Here is a 21,414-nt window from a genome sequence, read left to right as displayed (position 1 = left end):
GGCATCTGCAGTTCCTTCTCGCACTTTTTCACGCGGGTGGTGGGTATATGGAATGAGCTGCCAGATGAGGTACTTGAGCCAGGTACTATAACAGCATTTAAACGGCATTTGGACAGTACATGGACAGGAAAGGTTTAGAGAGATATGGGCCAAACAAGGGCAGGTGGGACGTATGTAGATGGGACATGCTGGTTGGCATGGCAAGTTGGACCAAAGGGTCTGTTTCCAAGCTCTATGACTCGACAAGAAAGAAATAAAATATTAATTTCCTTTGGGTATGTTTCTTCAAAGCATTACTAAGGACTGCAGCAATTGTGCGATGTTTTGCAGCATTGAGGATGAATATTTACAATATTAACTGGCACATTGTTATAATAAAGTAAATGGTGGCTTGTTTCTCATTGACTGCAGCATCTGATGAGCCGCCTCGGCCAGCATTTGATTCCGCGCTCTCCAGGGACATGGCGGGATATATGCCAGCACGAGCAGACTTTGTTGAGGCAAGTAATTTGCTTTAACAGGATTTGAGAATCGCTGTCAAAATGATATTCAATGGAAGGTTGGATAATTACAGGAGAGAGAAATAAATGAAAGGATTCAAGGTTAGAGAAAGCAGGATGGGCAGAGTGTGTGAGGGACACAACCCTCAGCATCAGTAGTCGGACAAGATGGCTTATATTCAGTAATATTACCTGTAAAATCGCTATGAATACTGACCTCTGGTCTGAGAATTTTTTTACTTTCACTCGGTTAGAATACTTTTTTGGCAGAAGCTATGTGTGTCCCTCCTTCCCCCCCCCCCCAAGTGAAGGGCATTTGGATGCATTTCATCAGGTAGCAGAGAACCGTTGTAATGTTTAGCACACGCCGATCAGCCAAAAAATTAAGACCTCCTGCCACAAACCTTGCCGTTTCAGAGATGCTCTGACCCAGTCGTCTGGCCATAACAATTTGTCCCTTGTCAAAGTCACTCAGGTCTTTACTCCTGCCCATTTCTCCTGCATCCAACACAACAACTTTAAGAACTGACTGTTCACTTGCTGCCTAATATATCCCACCCCTTGACAGGTGCCATTGTTGTTATTCGTCCTTCGGGTTCGAAGATGACCATGACTTCACTTTCAGTTGGAGGATTGGTGACTGTGGGTCCGGAAATGACTGGTGAGGCCAATCCGGGCCCAGAAGGCACGCCCACATGTATGACACAAGTGGATGGGTGCTGCAGTGGAAGTGGAGGTAGCCCGGGCCTTGCGCGCGGTGCGTTTCCTCTGGGCCTCTGCAGTGCATCTGTTCTCTGCTGCACGGGCTCCTGTGGTGAGCTTGCTACGCCAGGTTGGACGGTCCAGAGCAAGAGACTCCCAAGTGCTGAGGTTGATGTCCAAGTCTTTGAGGGACACTTTGAGGCAGTCCTTAAACCGTTTCTTCTGTCCTACTGAGCGCTTGCCCTGACACAGTTCTCCATACAGAAGCTGTTTGGGCAGTCGACTCACGGGCATTCTGACGACATGGCCTGCCCATCTGGCTTGGGCTTTCCGTAGGAGGGTGTGGACGCTGGGATTCCGGCCCGTTCCAAGAACTCTGTGTCGGGAATTTTGTCCTGCCACCTGATGTGAAGGAGTCTGCGTAGGCAACTCAAGTGAAAGTGGTTGAGCTGTTTGGCATATCTGCTGTAGACAGTCGAGGTCTCACTGGCATAGAGAAGAGTGGTGAGTCCCACTGCACGGTAGACCTTCAGCTTGGTGGTAAGGCTGAGTCCTCTCCGCTCCCAAACATTCTCACGGAGTCGCCCAAAGGCAGCGCTGGCCTTGGCAATCCTGTTGTTGACCTCAGCGTCAATGTTCACCACTCGCGAGAGTGTACTACCCAGATAGGTAAAGCTGTCGACTGCCTGTAGATTCTGCCCCTTCACCGTGATGTGTGGTTCCTGGTAGGGCTTTCCAGGCGTGGGCAAGTTCATGACTCACGAATCTGAATGAGGTTTTTGAAGATGTGACCAAAAAGGTTGACGAGGACAGATCTGTCGACGTATATATGGACTTGAGCAAAACATTCGACAAGGATTCAAGGAGAGAAAGCCGAATGGATAGAAAACTGGCGTCATGGAAGGAAGCAGAGGGTGATGGTAGAAGATTGCTTTTCAGATTGGAATCCTGTGACTAGTGTGCCTCAGGGTTTGGTGCTTGGCCCATTGCTGTTTGTCGTCTATATCAATGTTTTGGATGAGAACATACACAGCACTGTTAGCAAGTTTGCAGATGACACTAACGTAGGTGGTATTGTAGATAGTGAATCTTGACCGGCTGAGCAGGTGGGCTGAGGAATGGTTGATGGAGTTTAATGCAGAGAATTGTGAGGTGTTGCATTTTGGGCAGTCTAACAAGGGCTGGTCCTACACAGTGAATGGTAGGGAATTGGAGAGTGTTGTAGAGCAGAGGGATCTAGGAGTGCAGCGACATGATTCTCAGAAAATGGCGTCACAGATAGATAAGGTGGTCAAAAAAGCTTTGGGCACATTGACCTTCATCAGTCAGACTATTGAGTATAGAAGTTGGGAGGTCATGTTACAGTTATATAAAACATTGGTGAGATTACATTTAAAGTAGTGAGTTCAGTTTTGGCAACCATGTTTTGGGAAAGATGTAATCAAGATGGAAAGAGTGCAGAGAAGATTTACGAATGTGTTGCCAAGACTCGAGGCCCTCGGCTATAGGGAATAGATAGGGTAAATGCACAGTCTTTCCACAGAGTAGGGGAATCTAAACCTAGAGGACATAGGTTTAAGGTGAGGGGGCGTAAGATTTAATAGGAACCTTGGGGGTATCCTTTGTACACAAAGGGTGGTGGGTTAATGGAACGAGCTGTCAGTGGAGGTAGTTGAGGCAAGTGCTATCACAATGTTTAAAAATACATTTGAACAGGTACATGGATAGGATTGTTTATATTCTAGTTTGTGCATAGTTTTCATATTAAAAAATGAATGTTACTGAGTCTACTGCATTTATCTCTCGCACAGGAATTTGATAATTATGCGGAGTGGGACCTGAGGGACATTGATTTTGTAGAGGATGACTCTGATATTTTGCATGGTGAGTTTTCTGACAAACCATTTCCCTATTGCTAGCCCAGTAAACCCCAAAACATGTAACTGCATCTAGTTTATTTCATGCATGGAGAACTTTCAAATTCACCCCTGTATAAAATAGTTTATAATTGTTGTCCGTTTTGATAAAATGTCAAAATACAGTATATTCTAGTGGAAATTAATTTAATACGATTGGGTTTAACTTGACAAATGCCTTGCATGACAAGCAAAGTAGTTCTGGCTGTACAAACTGCGAAGAGGGTCGTTGCTGATCACTCAGTCCTGTGTTGCAGTCTGGCCCTCACCCCCTATGTTGCATTGGCCCTCACCCCCTGTGTTGCAGTCTGGCCCTCACCCCCTGTGTTGCAGTGTGGCCCTCACCCCCTGTGTTGCAGTGTGGCCCTCACCCCCTGTGTTGCACTGGCCCTCACCCCCTGTGTTGCACTGGCCCTCACCCCCTGTGTTGCACTGGCCCTCACCCCCTGTGTTGCACTGGCCCTCACCCCCTGTGTTGCACTAGCCCTCACCCCCTGTGTTGCACTGGCCCTCACCCCCTGTGTTGCAGTCTGGCCCTCACCCCCTGTGTTGCACTGGCCCTCACCCCCTGTGTTGCACTGGCCCTCACCCCCTGTGTTGCAGTGTGGCCCTCACCCCCTGTGTTGCACTGGCCCTCACCCCCTGTGTTGCAGTGTGGCCCTCACCCCAACCTGAATGCACTCCTGCTGTTGATGGAGCAACTTTACCCCAGGATGCAATTCCCAGTAAAAACTTTTCAAGGGAGTCAAGATCTAATTATTTTCTGTGTTATCAGTTTATTTTGTAATTCAACCTTCTCTTGTTAATATAGTGATTAGCTGGTTTTGCTTAAGTGATTTCATTGTTATATTTCCACTTTGTTTGAGCAGCTTTGAAGCTTGCAGTGGTCGACATTTATCATTCCAGATTAAAAGAGCGACAGCGAAGAAAAAAGTAAGTTCACACTGAATAAATGTGGCCTTTTGTGCTCAGGGGTTTTCTGTTTTTATTCTTCCAAAAATAATATTCAAATCCAAATGAAATCAGAATGTATTCCTTTTCTATCAGTTTGTTTATATACTGCCTGTGTTTTATCCTTCAAGCCAGTGTTAAGCCAGAGTCCCACAGTACTTCCTCTCCCCCTTCCCCCCAATGGGCCACAGTGCTGTCCCCCCACAGTACTCCCCCCTCCCTAATGGGCCACAGTGCTGTCCCCCACAGTACTTCCTCTCCCCCTTCCCCCCAATGGGCCACAGTGCTGTCCCCCCACAGTACTCCCCCCCCTCCCTAATGGGCCTCAGTGCTGTCCCCCACAGTACTCCCCCCCCTCCCTAATGGGCCACAGTGCTGTCCCCCCACAGTACTCCCCCCCTCCCTAATGGGTCACAGTGCTGTCCCCCTCCCACAGTACTCCCCCTCCTCTCCCTAATGGGTCACAGTGCTGTCCCCCTCCCACAGTACCCCCCCTCCCTAATGGGCCACATTGCTGTCCCCCCACAGTACTCCCCCCCTCCCTAATGGGTCACAGTGCTGTCCCCCTCCCACAGTACTCCCCCTCCTCTCCCTAATGGGTCACAGTGCTGGTCCCCTCCCACAGTACCCCCCCCTCCCTAATGGGCCTCAGTGCTGTCCCCCCACAGTACTCCCCCCCCTCCCTAATGGGCCTCAGTGCTGCCCCCCACAGTACCCCCCCTCCCTAATGGGCCTCAGTGCTGTCCCCCCACAGTACCCCCCCCTCCCTAATGGGCCACAGTGCTGTCCCCCACAGTACTCCCCCCTCTCCCTAATGGGTCTCAGTGCTGTCCCCCCACAGTACTCCCTCCCCACCCCCCCAATGGGCCACAGTGCTGTCCCCCCACAGTACCCCCCCCCTCCCTAATGGGCCTCAGTGCTGTCCCCCTCCCACAGTACTCCCCCCCCTCCCTAATGGGCCTCAGTGCTGTCCCCCCACAGTACTCCCTCCCCACCCCCCCAATGGGCCACAGTGCTGTCCCCCCACAGTACTCCCCCCCTCCCTAATGGGCCACAGTGCTGTCCCCCACAGTACTCCCCCCCCCCCCCCTCCCTAATGGGCCTCAGTGCTGTCCCCCTCCCACAGTACTCCCCCCCCCTCCCTAATGGGTCTCAGTGCTGCCCCCCACAGTACTCCCTCCCCACCCCCCCAATGGGCCACAGTGCTGCCCCCCACATTACTCCCCCCCCCACCCCTAATGGGCCACAGTGCTGCCCCCCCCCCACAATGGGGCACAGTGCTGCCCCCTCACCTCCACAGTACCCCCCCCCCCACCCCCTCTATAATGGGCCTGTGCTAAAGTGTGGAAGCAGGCCCTTCAGCCCAAATTACCAACACCGGCCAATTTGCTCACACAGGCCAACATGCCCCAACTACACTAGTCGTAGAGTAATAGTGTGGAACCAGGCCCTTCGGCCCAACCTGCCCACACCAGCCAACATGTGCCAGCTACTCTCTTCCCACCTGCCCGCACCGGCCAACATGCCCCAGCTACACTCGTCACACCGGCCAACATGCCCCAGCTACACTCGTCCCACCTGCCCACACCGGCCAACATGCCCCAGCTACACTAGTCCCACCCACCCACACCGGCCAACATGCCCCAGCTACTCTCTTCCCACTGCCCACACCGGCCAACATGCCCCAGCTACACGCGTCCCACCTGCCTTCCCACCAAAGTCTTTGACTTCTCGGAATACTTCTTGGGCTCTGGGAATGTTTACGTTGCAAATGGCATTTGGGGAATAGAAACAAACTTGTATTTATATAATGCTCTTTTTGACCTTGGGATATCTCTGACGACACCATTGCTAATGAGGTATTCAGCCGTGTCCTACTCTAGGGAATGCCGGGGCATTGTATAAAGTTGTTTTGATATGGATATGCTGGGACTTTATTCCGTGGAGCAGAGGTGATCTTATAGAGTTGTATAAAATCATGAGGAGAATAGATGGGAACACTGATAGATCGGTAAGCACATCATCCCTGTTGTTGGCACTTGCACATTGTGAAGTCACTACACCAGTACGCATGCACTGCTATTCCAGTCTGCTCAGACACTGACATCTTTACAGCTCCATTTCAGAGCTTCCAGTGTTGGCAGCCAGCACATATTGTATGAAATTTGTAAGATCAAGCTTTGAGTATTGCATCAAATCACCTTCCGTATTAACAGCAAAATAGTTTATTAGTGATCTTTTACCCTTTCAGACAACAGTTCCCACCTTGCCCGACCATCCAAGATACCCCATCTACGCTAGTCCCCACCTGTTATGTTTGGCCAATATCCCTCCAAGCCTTACCTATCCATATTGCTGTTTGAATTGTGCTTACCTTAACCTGAGAGGCCTGTCGGGCCTGAGCTTCATGGACAGGCTGGGACTTTATTCCTTGGAGCAGAGGTGATCTTATAGAGTTGTATAAAATCATGAGGAGAATAGATGGGAACACTCTACAGTCTTTTACCCAGTGTAGGGCAACCAAGAAGTAGAAGGCATAGGTTAACGGTGAGAAGGGAAATATTTAATAGGATTGTGAAATGTGTTTCTATCAGTAATGTAGAAAAAAATATCTGACTGGAAAATTTTACATTCTACAGAATTTTGAGAGACCATGGGCTGATTAACCTCAGAAAATTTCAGAGTAAGTATAAACAAGTAAGCAGTATGCCAAATTCAAGCTCTCTCGCAGATCTGAATGGGGAGCAAGTGTACTGCACCTTCTTAGACTTACTCTTCTTTCGGTTGAAAATATCTAAATGTTACCACAGATTTCCACACTGTTAATGAAAGAGGACATAAACCAACGACGATTCATTGCTGTTGGCAAGTTGTCAGCAATTTTGTTTGGGGACCCAAATTGTGAATGAAATAAATACTAAATGCAGTGCCCACACAGTGTATTCTGTATTGTGCAGACCTCCCAACCCGTCCGAATTTGGCAGAAAGTTTCCGCTTTCTTATTTCATTTCCGCCATTCCAATTTCGCCTCACATTTTTCCGCAAAACACATGCCTCGCCTCGCCCTGCCTCGCTGCTGTACTCGACTCGCCACTGTACTCGGCCCGCATCTCCGCTGGTCTCGCCTCGCCGCTGGCTCCGCCTCGCTGCTGTACTCGGCCCGGCCTCGCCACTGTACTCGGCCCGCATCGCCGCTGGCCCGGCCTCACCTCGCCACTGGCTCCGCCTTACCGTTAGCTTCGCCTCACCTCGCCTCTCGCCCCCGGCTTCGCCTCACTGCGGAGCGTGGGGCCTGTTGATGTTGAGAGGGGATGGGGGGGAGGGGGGGAGGGGGTTAGGGTGCGGGGGAAGGGGGCAGTGGAGTGGGGGTCGGGGGGGTGGAGGAAGGGTGGGGGTGGGAGGGGAGTGGGGGAGGAGAGGTGGGGGAGTGGGGAGGAGAGGTGGGGGAGTGGATTTGGGGGGGAGTGGATTTGGGGGGGAGTAGGGTTGGGGGGACATGGACCGTTGTGATTTGCTGTTGTAGACCACTGGAGCAAGTAAGTCTTCAATTAAATTAGATATGTGCAGTTTTTTAAATTAAACTCTTTCTTCATAACTTAGTCATATATTTTATGACCATTGTTCTTTATTCAATACCAAGAGAAGGGATGTGTAAGGAAAAAGCAAAATAGAAAAAACAAAACAAAACAATGTTTTCTTTGTTGTAAAAAGTATTTCTGTTCAATAACCTTTCTATAATAGTAGAATATACTCATGATGGGCCTGACATTGTACATGTAGTCCAAGAACTACAGACTGTTGGAAATAATAGTCGTTTTTCACACGTGAATGCAGCACAACGCGTACGTGCATTTGGCATGCATACATTTTTTTTGCTGAAAAGTTGCATTGCGCGCCATATTATGAATTTTGATGTAAAAATTTGCACATCAAAATTCTGAATTTGTAAAATCAAATGTTGGGAGGTCTGATTGTGGTACTTTATTAAGTTCAACAGATAAATCAAGCATTTTTGTGGGAAAGTTTATGCAAATTTGGTCAGATATATTGTAGCGTGTTCCATTTCTCTGATCTCTTAATCTGCTCATTTCTAATAGCTTAATCTGCTAATTTCCTTGGTCATTTCTCCAAGCAAAAAGATCTTAAGCTTTAGGCAGTTGCTGTCCAAGATCACTAATATAGTGTTTATATGGGTATGCTAAACATTAGTTTTAACATTAAAGTGTTCTAAATTCTCTAAACCGCAATACCAATTCTGTCACCTTCAGTTTTGTTTTCCTCATTTTCATCGTTTGTCTTTTCTGAATGTGACTATTTCTGTAATATCCTGACCAATATTCCATCATCTGCATCTGGATTTGCCTTCATCTATTTTTTCCTTCTGTCCAGATTCTATTCCGCACCTTGTTCCATTCTGCCGTTCCTGCTCAAACTGACCATCATGTTTATATTATGTTGTCTGAATTCCCTTGTGCTTGGCACCACCATATCTCAGTATAGGAGCAAAGAGGTCCTTCTACAGTTGTACCGGGCCCTGGTGAGACCGCACCTGGAGTACTGTGTGCAGTTTTGGTCTCCAAATTTGAGGAAGGATATTCTTGCTATGGAGGGCGTGCAGCGTAGGTTCACTAGATTAATTCCCGGAATGGCGGGACTGTCGTATGTTGAAAGGCTGGAGCGATTGGGCTTGTATACACTGGAATTTAGAAGGATGAGGGGGGATCTTATTGAAACATATAAGATAATTAGGGGATTGGACACATTAGAGGCAGATAACATGTTCCCAATGTTGGGGGAGTCCAGAACAAGGGGCCACAGTTTGAGAATAAGGGGTAGGCCATTTAGAACGGAGATGAGGAAGAACTTTTTCAGTCAGAGGGTGGTGAAGGTGTGGAATTCTCTGCCTCAGAAGGCAGTGGAGGCCAGTTCGTTGGATGCTTTCAAGAGAGAGCTGGATAGAGCTCTTAAGGATAGCGGAGTGAGGGGGTATGGGGAGAAGGCAGGAACGGGGTACTGATTGATAGTGATCAGCCATGATCGCATTGAATGGCGGTGCTGGCTCGAAGGGCTGAATGGCCTACTCCTGCACCTATTGTCTATTGTCTATTGCTCATAAAGCCACAATCACTTTCCCCTCTCGATGGTTCACTATTGCTTCTGTCATTTGGATCCCGTGGTTTGAAATTCCCTCCTGCTCCCCTATCTCTCGATACTTTCCTCCTCTCTCTTTGAATCTCATTAATGTCAAGCAGAAATAACCAAGATCAGAGATGGAATCTGCTCCTTACCAATATATGCTACTTTTAGTGTAGAAAGGAACCTTAGACGCTGGTTTAAACCAAAGATGGACACAAAAAAGCTGAACACGCAGCATCTCTGAAGAGAAGGAATGGGTGACAATAGACAATAGGTGCAGGAGGAGGCCATCTTCAGGTCGAGTCCCTTCTTCAGACTGAGTCTCATTATGCCTCCATCTTGCTAAGAGATGTTTTAATACAATGAGATGTTTATATGTTGTAAATTGTTGAACATTAGCCCATTCTACATTCTCTTGCCCATTCTTCAAATTCTTTACTATTTTCTTAAATCTTAACACGTGCACAATAAAAGGAAGTTGATTTTTTTACAACTGGTTTATAGACAATGATGTTGAGAGTATCTCCGGCTAGGCCAGCCACACAAGACATTCTGCTATGAAATTGTTACCACTGTAACAGTGCAAAAGATTTAGACGGGGTGGAATTTGTCAAATGTGTTCAGGAGAGTTTCCTCAGGCAATATGTAGTGGACCCTTCACGGGAGAGGGCAACACTTGATCTAGTGTTAGGAAATTGGGAGGGGCAAGTGACTGAAGTGTTTGCGGATGAGCCTTTTGGGACCAGTGACCACTGTTCTATTAGGTTTAAGATAGTTATGTCTTAAGATAGTTATGGATAAAGACTAGGGTGGGCCCACAAGTTAAAATTCTAAATTGGGCAAGGAATCTAAGCAGTCAACTCTGTGGAGCCACAGGAGATGGGCAAGCTCCTCAATGAGTATTTCTTCTCTGTTTTTACTGTGGAGAAAGACCTAAGGATCGGGGAACTTGGGGCAGTCAATGGAAGTGTCTAGGGAGTACTCAGTATTACGGTCAAGGAGGTGCTCATGGTACTAATGAGTATGAAGATAGACAAGGAGGTGCTCATGGTACTAATGAGTATGAAGATAGACAAGGAGGTGCTCATGGTACTAATGAGTATGAAGATAGACAAGGAGGTGCTCATGGTACTAATGAGTATGAAGATAGACAAATCTCCCAGGCATGTTCAGATATATCCAGAAGCTAGAAAGGAAATTGCAGTAACCCAGGCTGAGATTTATTAAATATTCATCATTAAATATTGGTGAGGTGCTGGAAGACTGGAGGGTGGCAAATGTTGTGTCTCTATTTATGAAGGGCTGGAGGAAAAAGCCTGGGAACTACAGACTAGTCCATCTAACATCTGTGGTCAGAAGGTGACTAGAGAGTGTTCTAAGGGAGAAGAGATACATGCATTTAGACAGACAATGAGTGATTGGGGATTGTCAGCATGGTTTTGTGTAGCACACATCTGCGGTTTTTGAATATTTGACCAATATGTTTGAGGGCAGAGATGGAGACATATACATGGATTTTAGCAAGGCAGTTTACAAGGTAGGTTGCACTGGAAGGTTAGGATGTATGGGACCCAAGTAGAGAGCCAACTGGATAGAAAATCTGAGGGAGATGGTGGAAGATTGTTTCTCACACTGTGACCAGTGGTGTGCCTCAGGGTTCGGTGCTGGACCTATTGCTGTTGTCATCTACATCATTGATTTGGATGAGAACGTACACGGCATAATTAGTAAGCTTGCAGATGACACTAAAGTGGGTGGTTTTGTAGATAGTGAGGATGGTTGTCAAAAACTGCAGCAGGATCTTGATTGGTTGGCCAGGTGGGCTGAGGAATGGTTGATGGAGTTTAATGCAGGAAAATGTGAGGTGTTGTATTTTGGGAATTCTAACCCGGGCAGGACCTACACAATGAATGGCAGGACTCTGGGTACTGTTGCAGAGCAGAGCGATCAAAGTCGGTGCAGATACAAAGTCCCTTGAAAGGGGCGTCACAGGTAGATAGGGTGGACAAGTATCTCCATCACAGGAGACAGACTAGTGACTGACATCTACTATAAACCCACTGACTCGCACAGCTATCTGGACTACACTTCTTCCCACCCGGTCTCCTGCAAAAGGTCTATCCCCTACTCCCAATTCCTCCGTCTACGCCGCATCTGCGCCCGGGATGAGGTGTTTCACACTAGGGAATCAGAGATGTCCTCATTCTACAGGAAACGGGGCTTCCCCTTTTCCATTATAGATGAGGCTCTCACTAGGGTATCTTCTACACCCCGCAGCTCCGCTCTTGCTCCCCCTCCCCCCATTCGTAACAAGGACAGAATCCCCCTCGTTCTCACCTTCCACCCCACCAGCCAGCGTATCCAACAAATCATCCGCCAACATTTCCGTCACCTACAACGGAACCCCACCATTGGCCATATCTTCCCATCCCCTCCCCTTTCTGCGTTCCGCAGAGACCGTTCCCTCCGTAACTCCCTGGTCCACTCGTCCCTTCCTACCCAAACCACCCCATCCCCGGGCACTTTCCCCTGCAACCGCACGAGATGCAACACCCGTCCCATTACTTCCCCCCTCAACTCCATCCAAGGACCCAAACAATCTTTCCAGGTGAGACAAAGGTTCATCTGCACCTCCTCCAACCTCATCTATTGCATCCGCTGCTCCAGATGTCAACTTATTTACATCGGCAAAACCAAACGCAGGCTCGGCGATCGCTTCGCTCAACACCTGCGCTCAGTCCGCATTAACCAATCTGATCTCCCGGTGGCTGAGCACTTCAACTCCCCCTCCCATTCCCAGTCTGACCTTTCTGTCATGGGCCTCCTCCAGTGCCATAGTGAGTCCCACCGGAAATTGGAGGAACAGCACCTCGTATTTCGCCTGGGCAGCTTGCAGCCCAGTGGTATGAACATTGACTTCTCCAACTTTAGATAGTTCCTCTGTCCCTCTCTTCCCCTCCCCCTTCCCAGATCTCCCACTGTCTTCCTGTCTCCACCTATATCCTTCCTTTGTCCCGCCCCTCTGACATCAGTCTGAAGAAGGGTCTCGACCAGAAACGTCGCCCATTCCTTCTCTCCTGAGATGCTGCCTGACCTGCTGAGTTACTCCAGCATTTTGTGAATAAAAACCTTCGATTTGTACCAGCATCTGCAGTTATTTTCTTACACAAGTAGGTTTTTGATACATTGGCCTTCATCAGTCAGAATATTGTGTGCAGACGTTGGGAGGTTATGTAACTATTGTACAAGACATTGGTGAGGCCACATTTAGAGTATCGTGTTCAGTTTTGGTCACACTGTTATAGGAAAGACGTTGTCAAGCTGGAAAGGCTGCAGAGATGGTTTACAAGGATGTTGCCGGGACTCGAGGGTCTGAGCTGCAGGGAGACGTTGAGTAGGCTGCGACTCTATTTCTTGGAGCGTGGGAGGATGAGGGATGATCTAATGGAGGTGTATAAGATCATGAGAAGAATACATAAGGTAAATGTACAGAGTCTTTTATCCAGAGTTGGGGAATCAAGAACCAGATGACATAAGTTTAAGCTGAGGGGGGGGGGGGGTGGAGAAATTTAATAGGAGCCTGTGGTGCAACTTTTTTAGTTAAGGCAACTGCTAACACAATGTTGAAAAAGCATTTGGATTGGTACTTGGATAGGATAGTTTGGAAGGATAGCGGGCAAACCCAGGCGTGTGGGACTAATTTAGATGGGGCAGGATGTCTGGCGTGAGTAAGTTGGGCCGAAGGGCCTTTTACATTACAATATCACATTTGAATCATGTTTGTAATTTTAAAGAAAAACATCTCTCCAGAAATTTAATAGCAAATAAGGCATGTTCATACCTTATAAATATTTTAATACTTTGAGAGAGGCCTACAGAGGTCCCAGCTTAGAAATAGGAACAGTCCAAGTACTCTAATGGGATTGGACTACAGGGCCCCCAATAGCAAGTGGGAGATAGAGGAACAGAAATGTAAACAGATTTCCAAAAGATGCCAAATCCAACAGGGCTATCTTAATGAGTTACTTTTAACTTTGCCGATAATGACCCGAAATTGGTCTTTGCCGAAAGCTTAGACGGGGTGTATATGTGAGGTGATTCCAAGTATGGATAGTCCACGTGCTGGACCTTGTGCTGGGAAATGAGCCTGGCCAGGTGACTGGTGTTTCAGTGGAAGAGCATTTTAGAGATCGTGATCACAACTCCATGAGTTTTAAGATGGAGGGAGAAGGCTGGGCCTTATGGGAGAGTACTAAACTGCAGTATGGCAAACTACAACTTTATTGGGCAGAAGCTGGGAGCAATTTTTATCAGTAAGTCTACTCCTGACATGTGGGAGTTGTTTAAAGAGCAGTTGATTGAAGTTCAGAACCGACGTGGTCCAGTGAGGAGGAAGGGTACGAATGGCAATATAAGGGAACCTTGGATGACCAAAGAGGTTGTAAATTTGGTCAGAAAGAGAAAGGGAGCACTTGTAAGATTTATGAGGATAGAATTAGACAGGGCCTTTGAGGAATATAAGGAAAGAAGGAAAGAACTCAAGCAGGCAATTAGAAAAGGCCAAAAGGGAACATGAAATTGCTTTGGCAAGTCGGAATAAAGAAAATCCCCAAACTTTTTGTGCCTATATTAAAAACAAATGGGTAACCAGGGAGAATGTATGGCTGATCAAGGATCAAGAAGGGAATGTGTGCTTGGAGTCTGGGGCTGCAGGAGTGGTACTAAGCAAGTACTTTGCACCTGTTTTTACCAAGGAAGAGGAAATGGAGGACAGTGAGATAAGTGTGGAGAACACAGAAGGGAAGTAGAGAGATACAAGGAATTCGAGGTCATTGAACCTCACGTCAGTGGTGGGCAGCTATTTGAGAGGATACTTCAGGATAGGACTTGCTCGCATTTACAGGAGTGCAGGGCAGTCAGTGTGGCTTTGTACAGGGCAGGTCTTGTTTTACTGACGTGCTTGGATTTTTTCAGGTGATTGGTGAGGGTGGGGCTGTGGATGTTGTCTGCGTGGATTGTAGTAAGGTATTTGATAAAGTCCGGCATGGTAGGCTGATCCAGGAGATGTAGGGGATTGTCAGTGGTTTGGTCGTGGGGATTCAGAACTGGCCCGCGTCTCTAAAGTGCCTGACCCCCATGTTAGCCTTTGCCTGTTAAGTGCTGATTTCCAGCTTGTTGCTTGCCCTGCATTTTAATAAAGAAGTATCTGCTGTATGGATACTGAAAAATAATAAATCATTTGAGCAGAAGTAGTAGAGAAGCCAGTGAAAAATAGCTTGCTCCTGAGATACTTAAACAGTAAGCCTTAATGAAATGTTCATAAAACAAATGGATGAAAAAATGTACAGAGCAATGCTGGGAAGCAGAAAATGCAAGGCAGATGCATTTTTCAGTCCCAGAAATAATTTGGGACTCACCAGCAGTTGATTTATTTTTAATTTAGGCTGATGATTGACTCATTGCGTGTTTGTAAATGCTTCGTGGATTTCTACGCAGGTAAGGAAGTACTGGACCTTTTGAAGCTGTTTAATAAATGGCAACATTCTAAAGCTTTGGGCAATGTAATAAAGCTTTTACTGGAATAATTTCAGTTGCAGCTTAACTTTCAGAATGATTAATTTCTTTAATTGCAGTTGTTGAAAGAAGGTATCCTAAAGAAGTTCAAGACCTCTATGAAGCAATGAGACACTTTGCAAGACTAGTAGGACCCACAGAACACGACAAATTTATTGAAAGCCAAACATGTACGTGGTTCTTGCATTCAATTGTTTTTATTTCTCTGGTAGATGCCTTTAATGGAAGGTGAGAGTGTTCACCTGCGCATCAGACTAAAATATTGATCATTACATTCATTAAGAGATGAAAAAAATGTGATTTAAAAAAAAAATCATGGTCAGAACATCTCTTAACAGTAATTTTAGTAGCTTTAAATGTGGGAAAATATATAAAGACCAATGGGTTTGTTCTTTAGGACACAAGATAGAGAATTTTACAACCAATGTAGCATTATATTGGATCCCAGGTGTGAACTACACAAAGTTGTTGCAGTGAGAACATGGAGGATGAGATGTCCCAGGTGTGAACTACACGAGGTTGTTGCAGTGAGAACATGGAGGATGAGATGTCCCAGGTGTGAACTACACGAGGTTGTTGCAGTGAGAACATGGAGGATGAGATGCTACACAAACGAAATTTTAAAATTCCATTTCTAACATCATTTTTTCACAGTGGATTTTGAACTCCGGAAGGAAATCAAGCGGCTGCAGGTGTACAGGCGGGCGGGAGTCTTCACATTTCGAGGTGAATTATTTGGGAAAGCTATTCAAAAAAGTATTGTTACTCTAAATGAGCTTTTAAATGTAAGCATCTGGGGAGAGGAAAACTGTTGTTAAAGAGAATTTTGTCCAGTTAATGTGCCATGAAATGAAGTGTATGTGTATGTCATTAATTTTATTACATAATATATTCAAATTAAAGTTGTGCATTGATTTCTAGTTCTAGTAGATTTTCCAAAATCATTTGTGTGCAAATTAGAAAAGCAAAAAAAAAACTTTAGATTTGATTCATGCTCACTGCTACAGGTTTCAGGCCCTTCCTATTGTTACTGTGGTACTCGTTCCTTTTAGCACCAAGAATTGATCAGCAATATCTTTGTTCCCATCACCAGTTCCATCTGACTGGCCTATAATATCTTGCTTGCTTAATTTGAGGAATGATGGGGGGGGGGGGGGGGGGGGAACCTACACTATGAGGAAGATTAAATCCCATTGTAAATTAACTTTTAAGAGAAATTTGCTACAGCAATTAGAATAGTACAGAAGACACAAGGGCAAATTGTGATATAGTGGAAACAAGAAACTGCAGATGGTGGTTTACCAAGCAAAGACACAAAATGCTGGAGTAACTCAACGGGTCGGGCAGCATCCTTGGAGAAAGTGGATAGGTGACGTTTCAGGTTGGGATCCTTCTTCAGACAAATTATCAAATCTTTGTAAAAGAATTACAATTGACATGTAGTTTAAGTTAATTCAATTCATTTTTCAGAAACATCTGACAAATGACATAAATATCTCAAATTATATTAACTCCTGAGGTGGCCGTGTGGTTCGAGTGCGGGCCGTGGGGTTAGAGTGCGGGCCGTGGGGTTAGAGTGCGGGCCGTGGGGTTAGAGTGCGGGCCGTGGGGTTGGAGTGCGGGCCGTGGGGTTGGAGTGCGGGCCGTGGGGTTGGAGTGCGGGCCGTGGGGTTGGAGTGCGGGCCGTGGGGTTGGAGTGCGGGCCGTGGGGTTGGAGTGCGGGCCGTGGGGTTGGAGTGCGGGCCGTGGGGTTGGAGTGCGGGCCGTGGGGTTGGAGTGCGGGCCGTGGGGTTGGAGTGCGGGCCGTGGGGTTGGAGTGCGGGCCGTGGGGTTGGAGTGCGGGCCGTGGGGTTGGAGTGCGGGCCGTGGGGTTGGAGCGGGGGCCTCGGGGTTGGAGCGGGGGCCTCGGGGTTGGAGCGCGGGCCGTGGGGTTGGAGCGCGGGCCTCGGGGTTGGAGCGGGGACCTCGGGGTTGGAGCGGGGGCCTCGGGGTTGGAGCGGGGGCCTCGCGGTTGGAGCGCGGGCTGCGGGGTTGGAGCGCGGGCCGCATGGGCCGCATGGGCCGTGGGGTTAGAGTGCGGGCCGCATGGGTCGTGGGGTTAGAGTGCGGGTCGTGGGGTTAGAGTGCGGGCCGCGCGGCTGGAGTGCGGGGCGTGTGGTTAGAGTCAACTACATCAATCATTTGGATGAGAACATACAGGGCAAGATGATACAAAAGTGGGTGGTTTTGTTGAAAGTGACGATGGTTGTGAAAAATTGCAGCAGGATTTGGATCGATTGGCCAGGTGGGCTGAGGAATGGTTGATGTAATTTATTACAGAAAAATATGAGGTGTTGCATTTTGGGAAGTCTAACATGTGAATGGTAGGGCTCTGGGGAGTGTTGTAGAGGAGTACAGGTGCATGGTTCCTTGAAGGTGGAGTCGCAAGTAGATGGGGTGGTCAAAAAGGCTTTTTGCCACATTGGCATTCATCAGTCAGAGAACTGAGTATAGAAATTGGGAGGTCATGTTGCAGTTGTATAAGATGTTGGTGAGACCGCATTTAGAGTATTGTGTTCCGTTCTGGGCACCGAGTTATAGGAAAGATGTTGTCAAGCTGGAAAGGGTACAGAGAAGATTTACGAGGAAATTGCCAGGACTAGAGGGTGTGAGCTATAGGGAGAGGTTGAGTGGGCTAGGACTCTATTCCTTGGAATGTAGGAGGATGAGGGGTGTTTAAAATTATGAGAGAAAAAGATCGAGTGGATGCACAGTCTCTTGTCCAGAGCAGGTGAATCTAAGACACAGGTTTAAGGTGAAGGGGAAAAGATTTAATCTGAGGGGGGTGGCTGCGTTCTGCAGCTGCGGCTCACCGACAGTCTCTGTCTTTATTTGGTTTTTGTCCATTGTTATCGTTTAAATGTGTCTTTTGATTTATTTTTAACTCTGTATATGTGGTGGGGGGTGGGGAAACCTTTTTTTTCCAATCTCCTCCTCAACGGAGATGCGACCTTTACCGTGTCGTATCTCCGTTCGCGCTACGGCCTAACACCGTGGAGTCGGCGGCCTCCAGCTGGGATCGACCTTGAAGACTCCGGTCGCAGGGCCTGGACTTACCATATCGGAGGCTTGGCCGTGGGCCCTGCAGACCGCAACATCGGGAGCTCGCAGGTCCCTGGCTGGCGACCGGCTTTCGGGAGCTCCAGCCGTAGCAACTTCGACCGCCCCGAAGCACGAGGTTTGATTGAACCGCTCGCAGGCCCCTCATCGCCCTGCGTGGCCTGGCCGCGGCACTTTCCATCGCCCAGTGGGGGCTCAGGACCTTCATCGGCCTGCTCGGCTCGGCCCTGGGACTTTCCATCGCCCGGTGGGGGCTTCAAGAGTTGAGAGCCTCGATCGCCTCGTGGCACCACGGGAGAAGAATGAGGACGAGATAAGACTTTTCTTTGCCTTCCATCACAGTGAGGGTGTGCCTGGAGCAATCACTGTGATGGCTGTTTGTGTTAAAAATTGTAATTGTGTGTCTTGTGTTCTTTATTGTCTACTGCCGGACCCTGACGTGAGAGGACGCTGGCGCTATTTGTTCGCCGCTTCTCCGTCAGGACAGTTTGTTTGTTTTTATGTCTTGACTGTTTTTGTAAAGCGTCTTTGAGCATTTGGAAAAGCGCTATAAAAAATAAATGTTTATTATATTATATTATTATTATTATTATTATTATTATTATTATTATTATAAAGGGCAATGGGTGTATGGAACAAGCTGCCAGAAAGGGTAGTTGAGGCTGGGACTATCCCAAAGTTTAAGAAACAGTTAAGCAGGTTCATGGGTAGGACAGGTTTGGAGGGATCTGGACCAAACGCAGGCAGGTGATACTAGTGTAGATAGGACATGTTGGCCAGTGAGGGCAAGTTGGGCTGAAGGGCCTGATCCGTGCTGTATGAATCTATTACTATTTTCAAAAATTATCTTTTTACTACAAACATAGATTTATTCACAAGTATTTCTATTTCCATGTGAGTTAAAAAATGCACAATTGCAGAGTTGATGACTATGTTTATTTGTGGAATAGCCCTGATTGTTGGTTGCTGTTGTAATGTTTGCATTGCGCTCTTTGTGTTATCCAGGTGCCAGAGTGTACGATTGCCTGAAGGTGCATCGTGAGGAGGAGCGACACAAGCGATGCATGCTCACTGACCTGCTGCAGTGCCTGCAGGACACTGCCTGTCAGCAGTGGTTACACAGGCAAGCAGCAATGTGAGTCACGTGTCCCATCCCCCTGGGCACACACAGTGCAAATAAACCCCAGCCTGCCCCATCATCCAAAACAATCGTGTCTGAGCTGCTTTTTCTGGGCCAGCTCCTCTTATCTCTCGATTCACTGATCCTTCAAGAATCAAAAGCTTATCTTTAAATAACTCCCCACACACATCACAAATGATCTCATCTCTACGATCCTCTTGGGTAGAGAATGCCTTTATTTATTATAATTATTACACAGTTTACTCTTTCATTTTCAAGGACGGATTAGCATTGGTGGTGTTGAGAGATATAATGCAAATGGTTGCAGAGTTCTGAGGTTTAAGTAACCTTTTTGTACTTCAGATAAAACAATATAATTGCATGGGATTCTCCTTAATGCCTTAGGAACAATAGAATCTTCAAGCTTACGTTTAGGTATCACTCATTTTAGATTGCCATCACTTTCGCCCCAATTCACATTCACAAGCTGGACTAATTCAGATTACTCTCTTTCCCAAGGCAAAGACTGATCCATGTGAATCAGATAATCCCTTCCCTGTGGCCTTTCATTTTCACATCATCATGAAATGCACTAGGTTCCAATTCTGATCACATCCTCCATGAAAAGATGTGTTGTCTGTCATTGAAGCTGGCACCAGGTACATTTTCATTGAAGTCTAAGTGATTCAGTTTGCATCCTGTGCAGGCACACCTGGAGAAAAGTGTTCTGCTCTGGCACAGATGATCCGTGACAGCATTTGGGATACACCAAGTTGTGATCTGCTCAATCATAACTGAATTAATAAACACGGAAAATTCATGCCACATTGTAATGTATGAAGTTTCTCCATTTAAGTCTTTGTCGCTATTGAACTTTGTCCTTCACCTTATAACATTCATTATAGTTGTCTGTCTTTATGCAGCTTCCTTCTACTTCTGCCTAGGTGAAGCACAAGTGCAGCCTCTTGTGGTTTCAGTTTATACTTTGAGCACCTTCTGTACTGCACCAGTGGCTTGTACATGTTCAGATTGTTTATTTTGGGGATTTCCGTACAGAATTACCCAAATGCACAAGACGTGTGTATATTTGTTGGGGTGGATGCAATTAACCAAATTCTGATTATTATAAAAGCTATTTAGTTTAGAGGTGCAGAGTGGGATCAGGGAGCAGGCCCTTTGGTCCACCGAGTCCATGCCGACCATTCATCACCCATTCACACGAGTGGCTCAAAGATGAGAGGTCAGAGGGGAAGGAAATTAATTCATGAGGCAGACCTACTTTGCACATCTTGTGTTTGAATGTGGAATGCACTGCCTGCCCCCTAATGCACTGCCTGCCCCCTAATGCACTCCCTGCCCCCTAATGGAAGAAAGCTGCATTGCAGCCTCCATAAGGGAGCTAGATAAATGTAGAGTGAGCAAATCTTTGTCAAGGCTACAGAGAAAGGACCAGAGGGGAGATGTTGGAGACAGCAAAAAGCCCCTGCAATGAGCATTGTCTAATACAGATTTCAGCAAACAGATATTGGAACACTTCAGTGAAGTATGTTTGCACGGTTTTTGCGTATAGTACATGTATATTTAATTAAAATCACAAACGGCTTTTGGGATATACATGAATAAAAGTCCTGTGAAGTTGTGGCAGAGTTAAATGGGCAAAAAGCAGGAGTTTGCTCTGTTCTAATCTTTTTAGATTCACATTAAAACAGCAACTTAATTTCCCGGAGAGAAGTTTTATGTTCTAGCAACGCACCAGGTTGATTATGTTTATATTGTTATTTTCAGTGATTCAGGAATAACCCCAGTGACACCAATCATTTCATCTGCAGGTGAGTAGCTGCTATTTATGAGTGGGAACATGTAGTGCACCAGGTTATCCCTGACTTCTCCCTCGTCTCAAAGTGTAAACGCTCTCGCTGCAGAATTGAGTTGGCAATATGTTAGAGGTTAGACTGTCGAACTAGCTGGTGCTTGGGTTCCCTTCTGCCCCACCAATGGTTGAAGTCATTCCTTCTGAATAACACCAGATACGTTTCATTGATCCAATAAATTAATATGTCACGGGTGCATTCTGAACAGCAACAAAATGGCTTGTTTTTAATGTACTTTGAAAATACTGTAAATAAAGACCAACTTATTTTATTCACAAAATGCTGGAGTAACTCAGCAGGTAAGGCAGCATCTCAGGAGAGAAGAAATGGGTGACGTTTCGGGTCGAGACCCTTCTTCAGACTGATGTCGGGGGGGCGGGACAAAGGAAGGATATAGGTGGAGACAGAAAGATAGAGGGAGATCTGGGAAGGGGGAGGGGAAGAGAGGGACAGAGGAACTATCTAAAGTTTGAGAAGTCGATGTTCATACCACTGTGCTGCAAGCTGCCCAGGCGAAATTTGAGGTGCTCCTCCAGTGAAAACCT

General features: G+C 46.9%; 1 protein-coding gene across 14 annotated transcripts in view; it reads left to right on the top strand.

The window, feature by feature from the left end:
* Positions 1 to 21,414, top strand: part of tada2a (transcriptional adaptor 2A) — a 42,617-nt gene that overhangs the window by 11,850 nt on the left and 9,353 nt on the right. For 9 of the 14 annotated variants that reach the window (XM_078422312.1, XM_078422316.1, XM_078422304.1 and 6 more), the window contains 8 exons: positions 412 to 500; positions 3,014 to 3,086; positions 3,988 to 4,051; positions 6,709 to 6,752; positions 14,839 to 14,949; positions 15,434 to 15,505; positions 18,884 to 19,013; positions 20,784 to 20,827. In XM_078422312.1, the coding sequence (XP_078278438.1) occupies positions 412 to 500; positions 3,014 to 3,086; positions 3,988 to 4,051; positions 6,709 to 6,752; positions 14,839 to 14,949; positions 15,434 to 15,505; positions 18,884 to 19,013; positions 20,784 to 20,827 (627 nt within the window). The remainder of the gene's footprint in view (positions 1 to 411; positions 501 to 3,013; positions 3,087 to 3,987; positions 4,052 to 6,708; positions 6,753 to 14,838; positions 14,950 to 15,433; positions 15,506 to 18,883; positions 19,014 to 20,783; positions 20,828 to 21,414) is intronic. The other 5 variants (XM_078422313.1, XM_078422311.1, XM_078422309.1 and 2 more) reach the window with 1 other exon arrangement.

This window comes from Rhinoraja longicauda, chromosome 26 (assembly GCF_053455715.1).
Source record: "Rhinoraja longicauda isolate Sanriku21f chromosome 26, sRhiLon1.1, whole genome shotgun sequence".
NCBI classification, from domain to species: domain Eukaryota; kingdom Metazoa; phylum Chordata; class Chondrichthyes; order Rajiformes; family Arhynchobatidae; genus Rhinoraja; species Rhinoraja longicauda.
The sequence above is the reverse complement of the archived record's forward strand: the minus strand, read 5'-3'. Positions and strand labels throughout refer to the sequence as shown.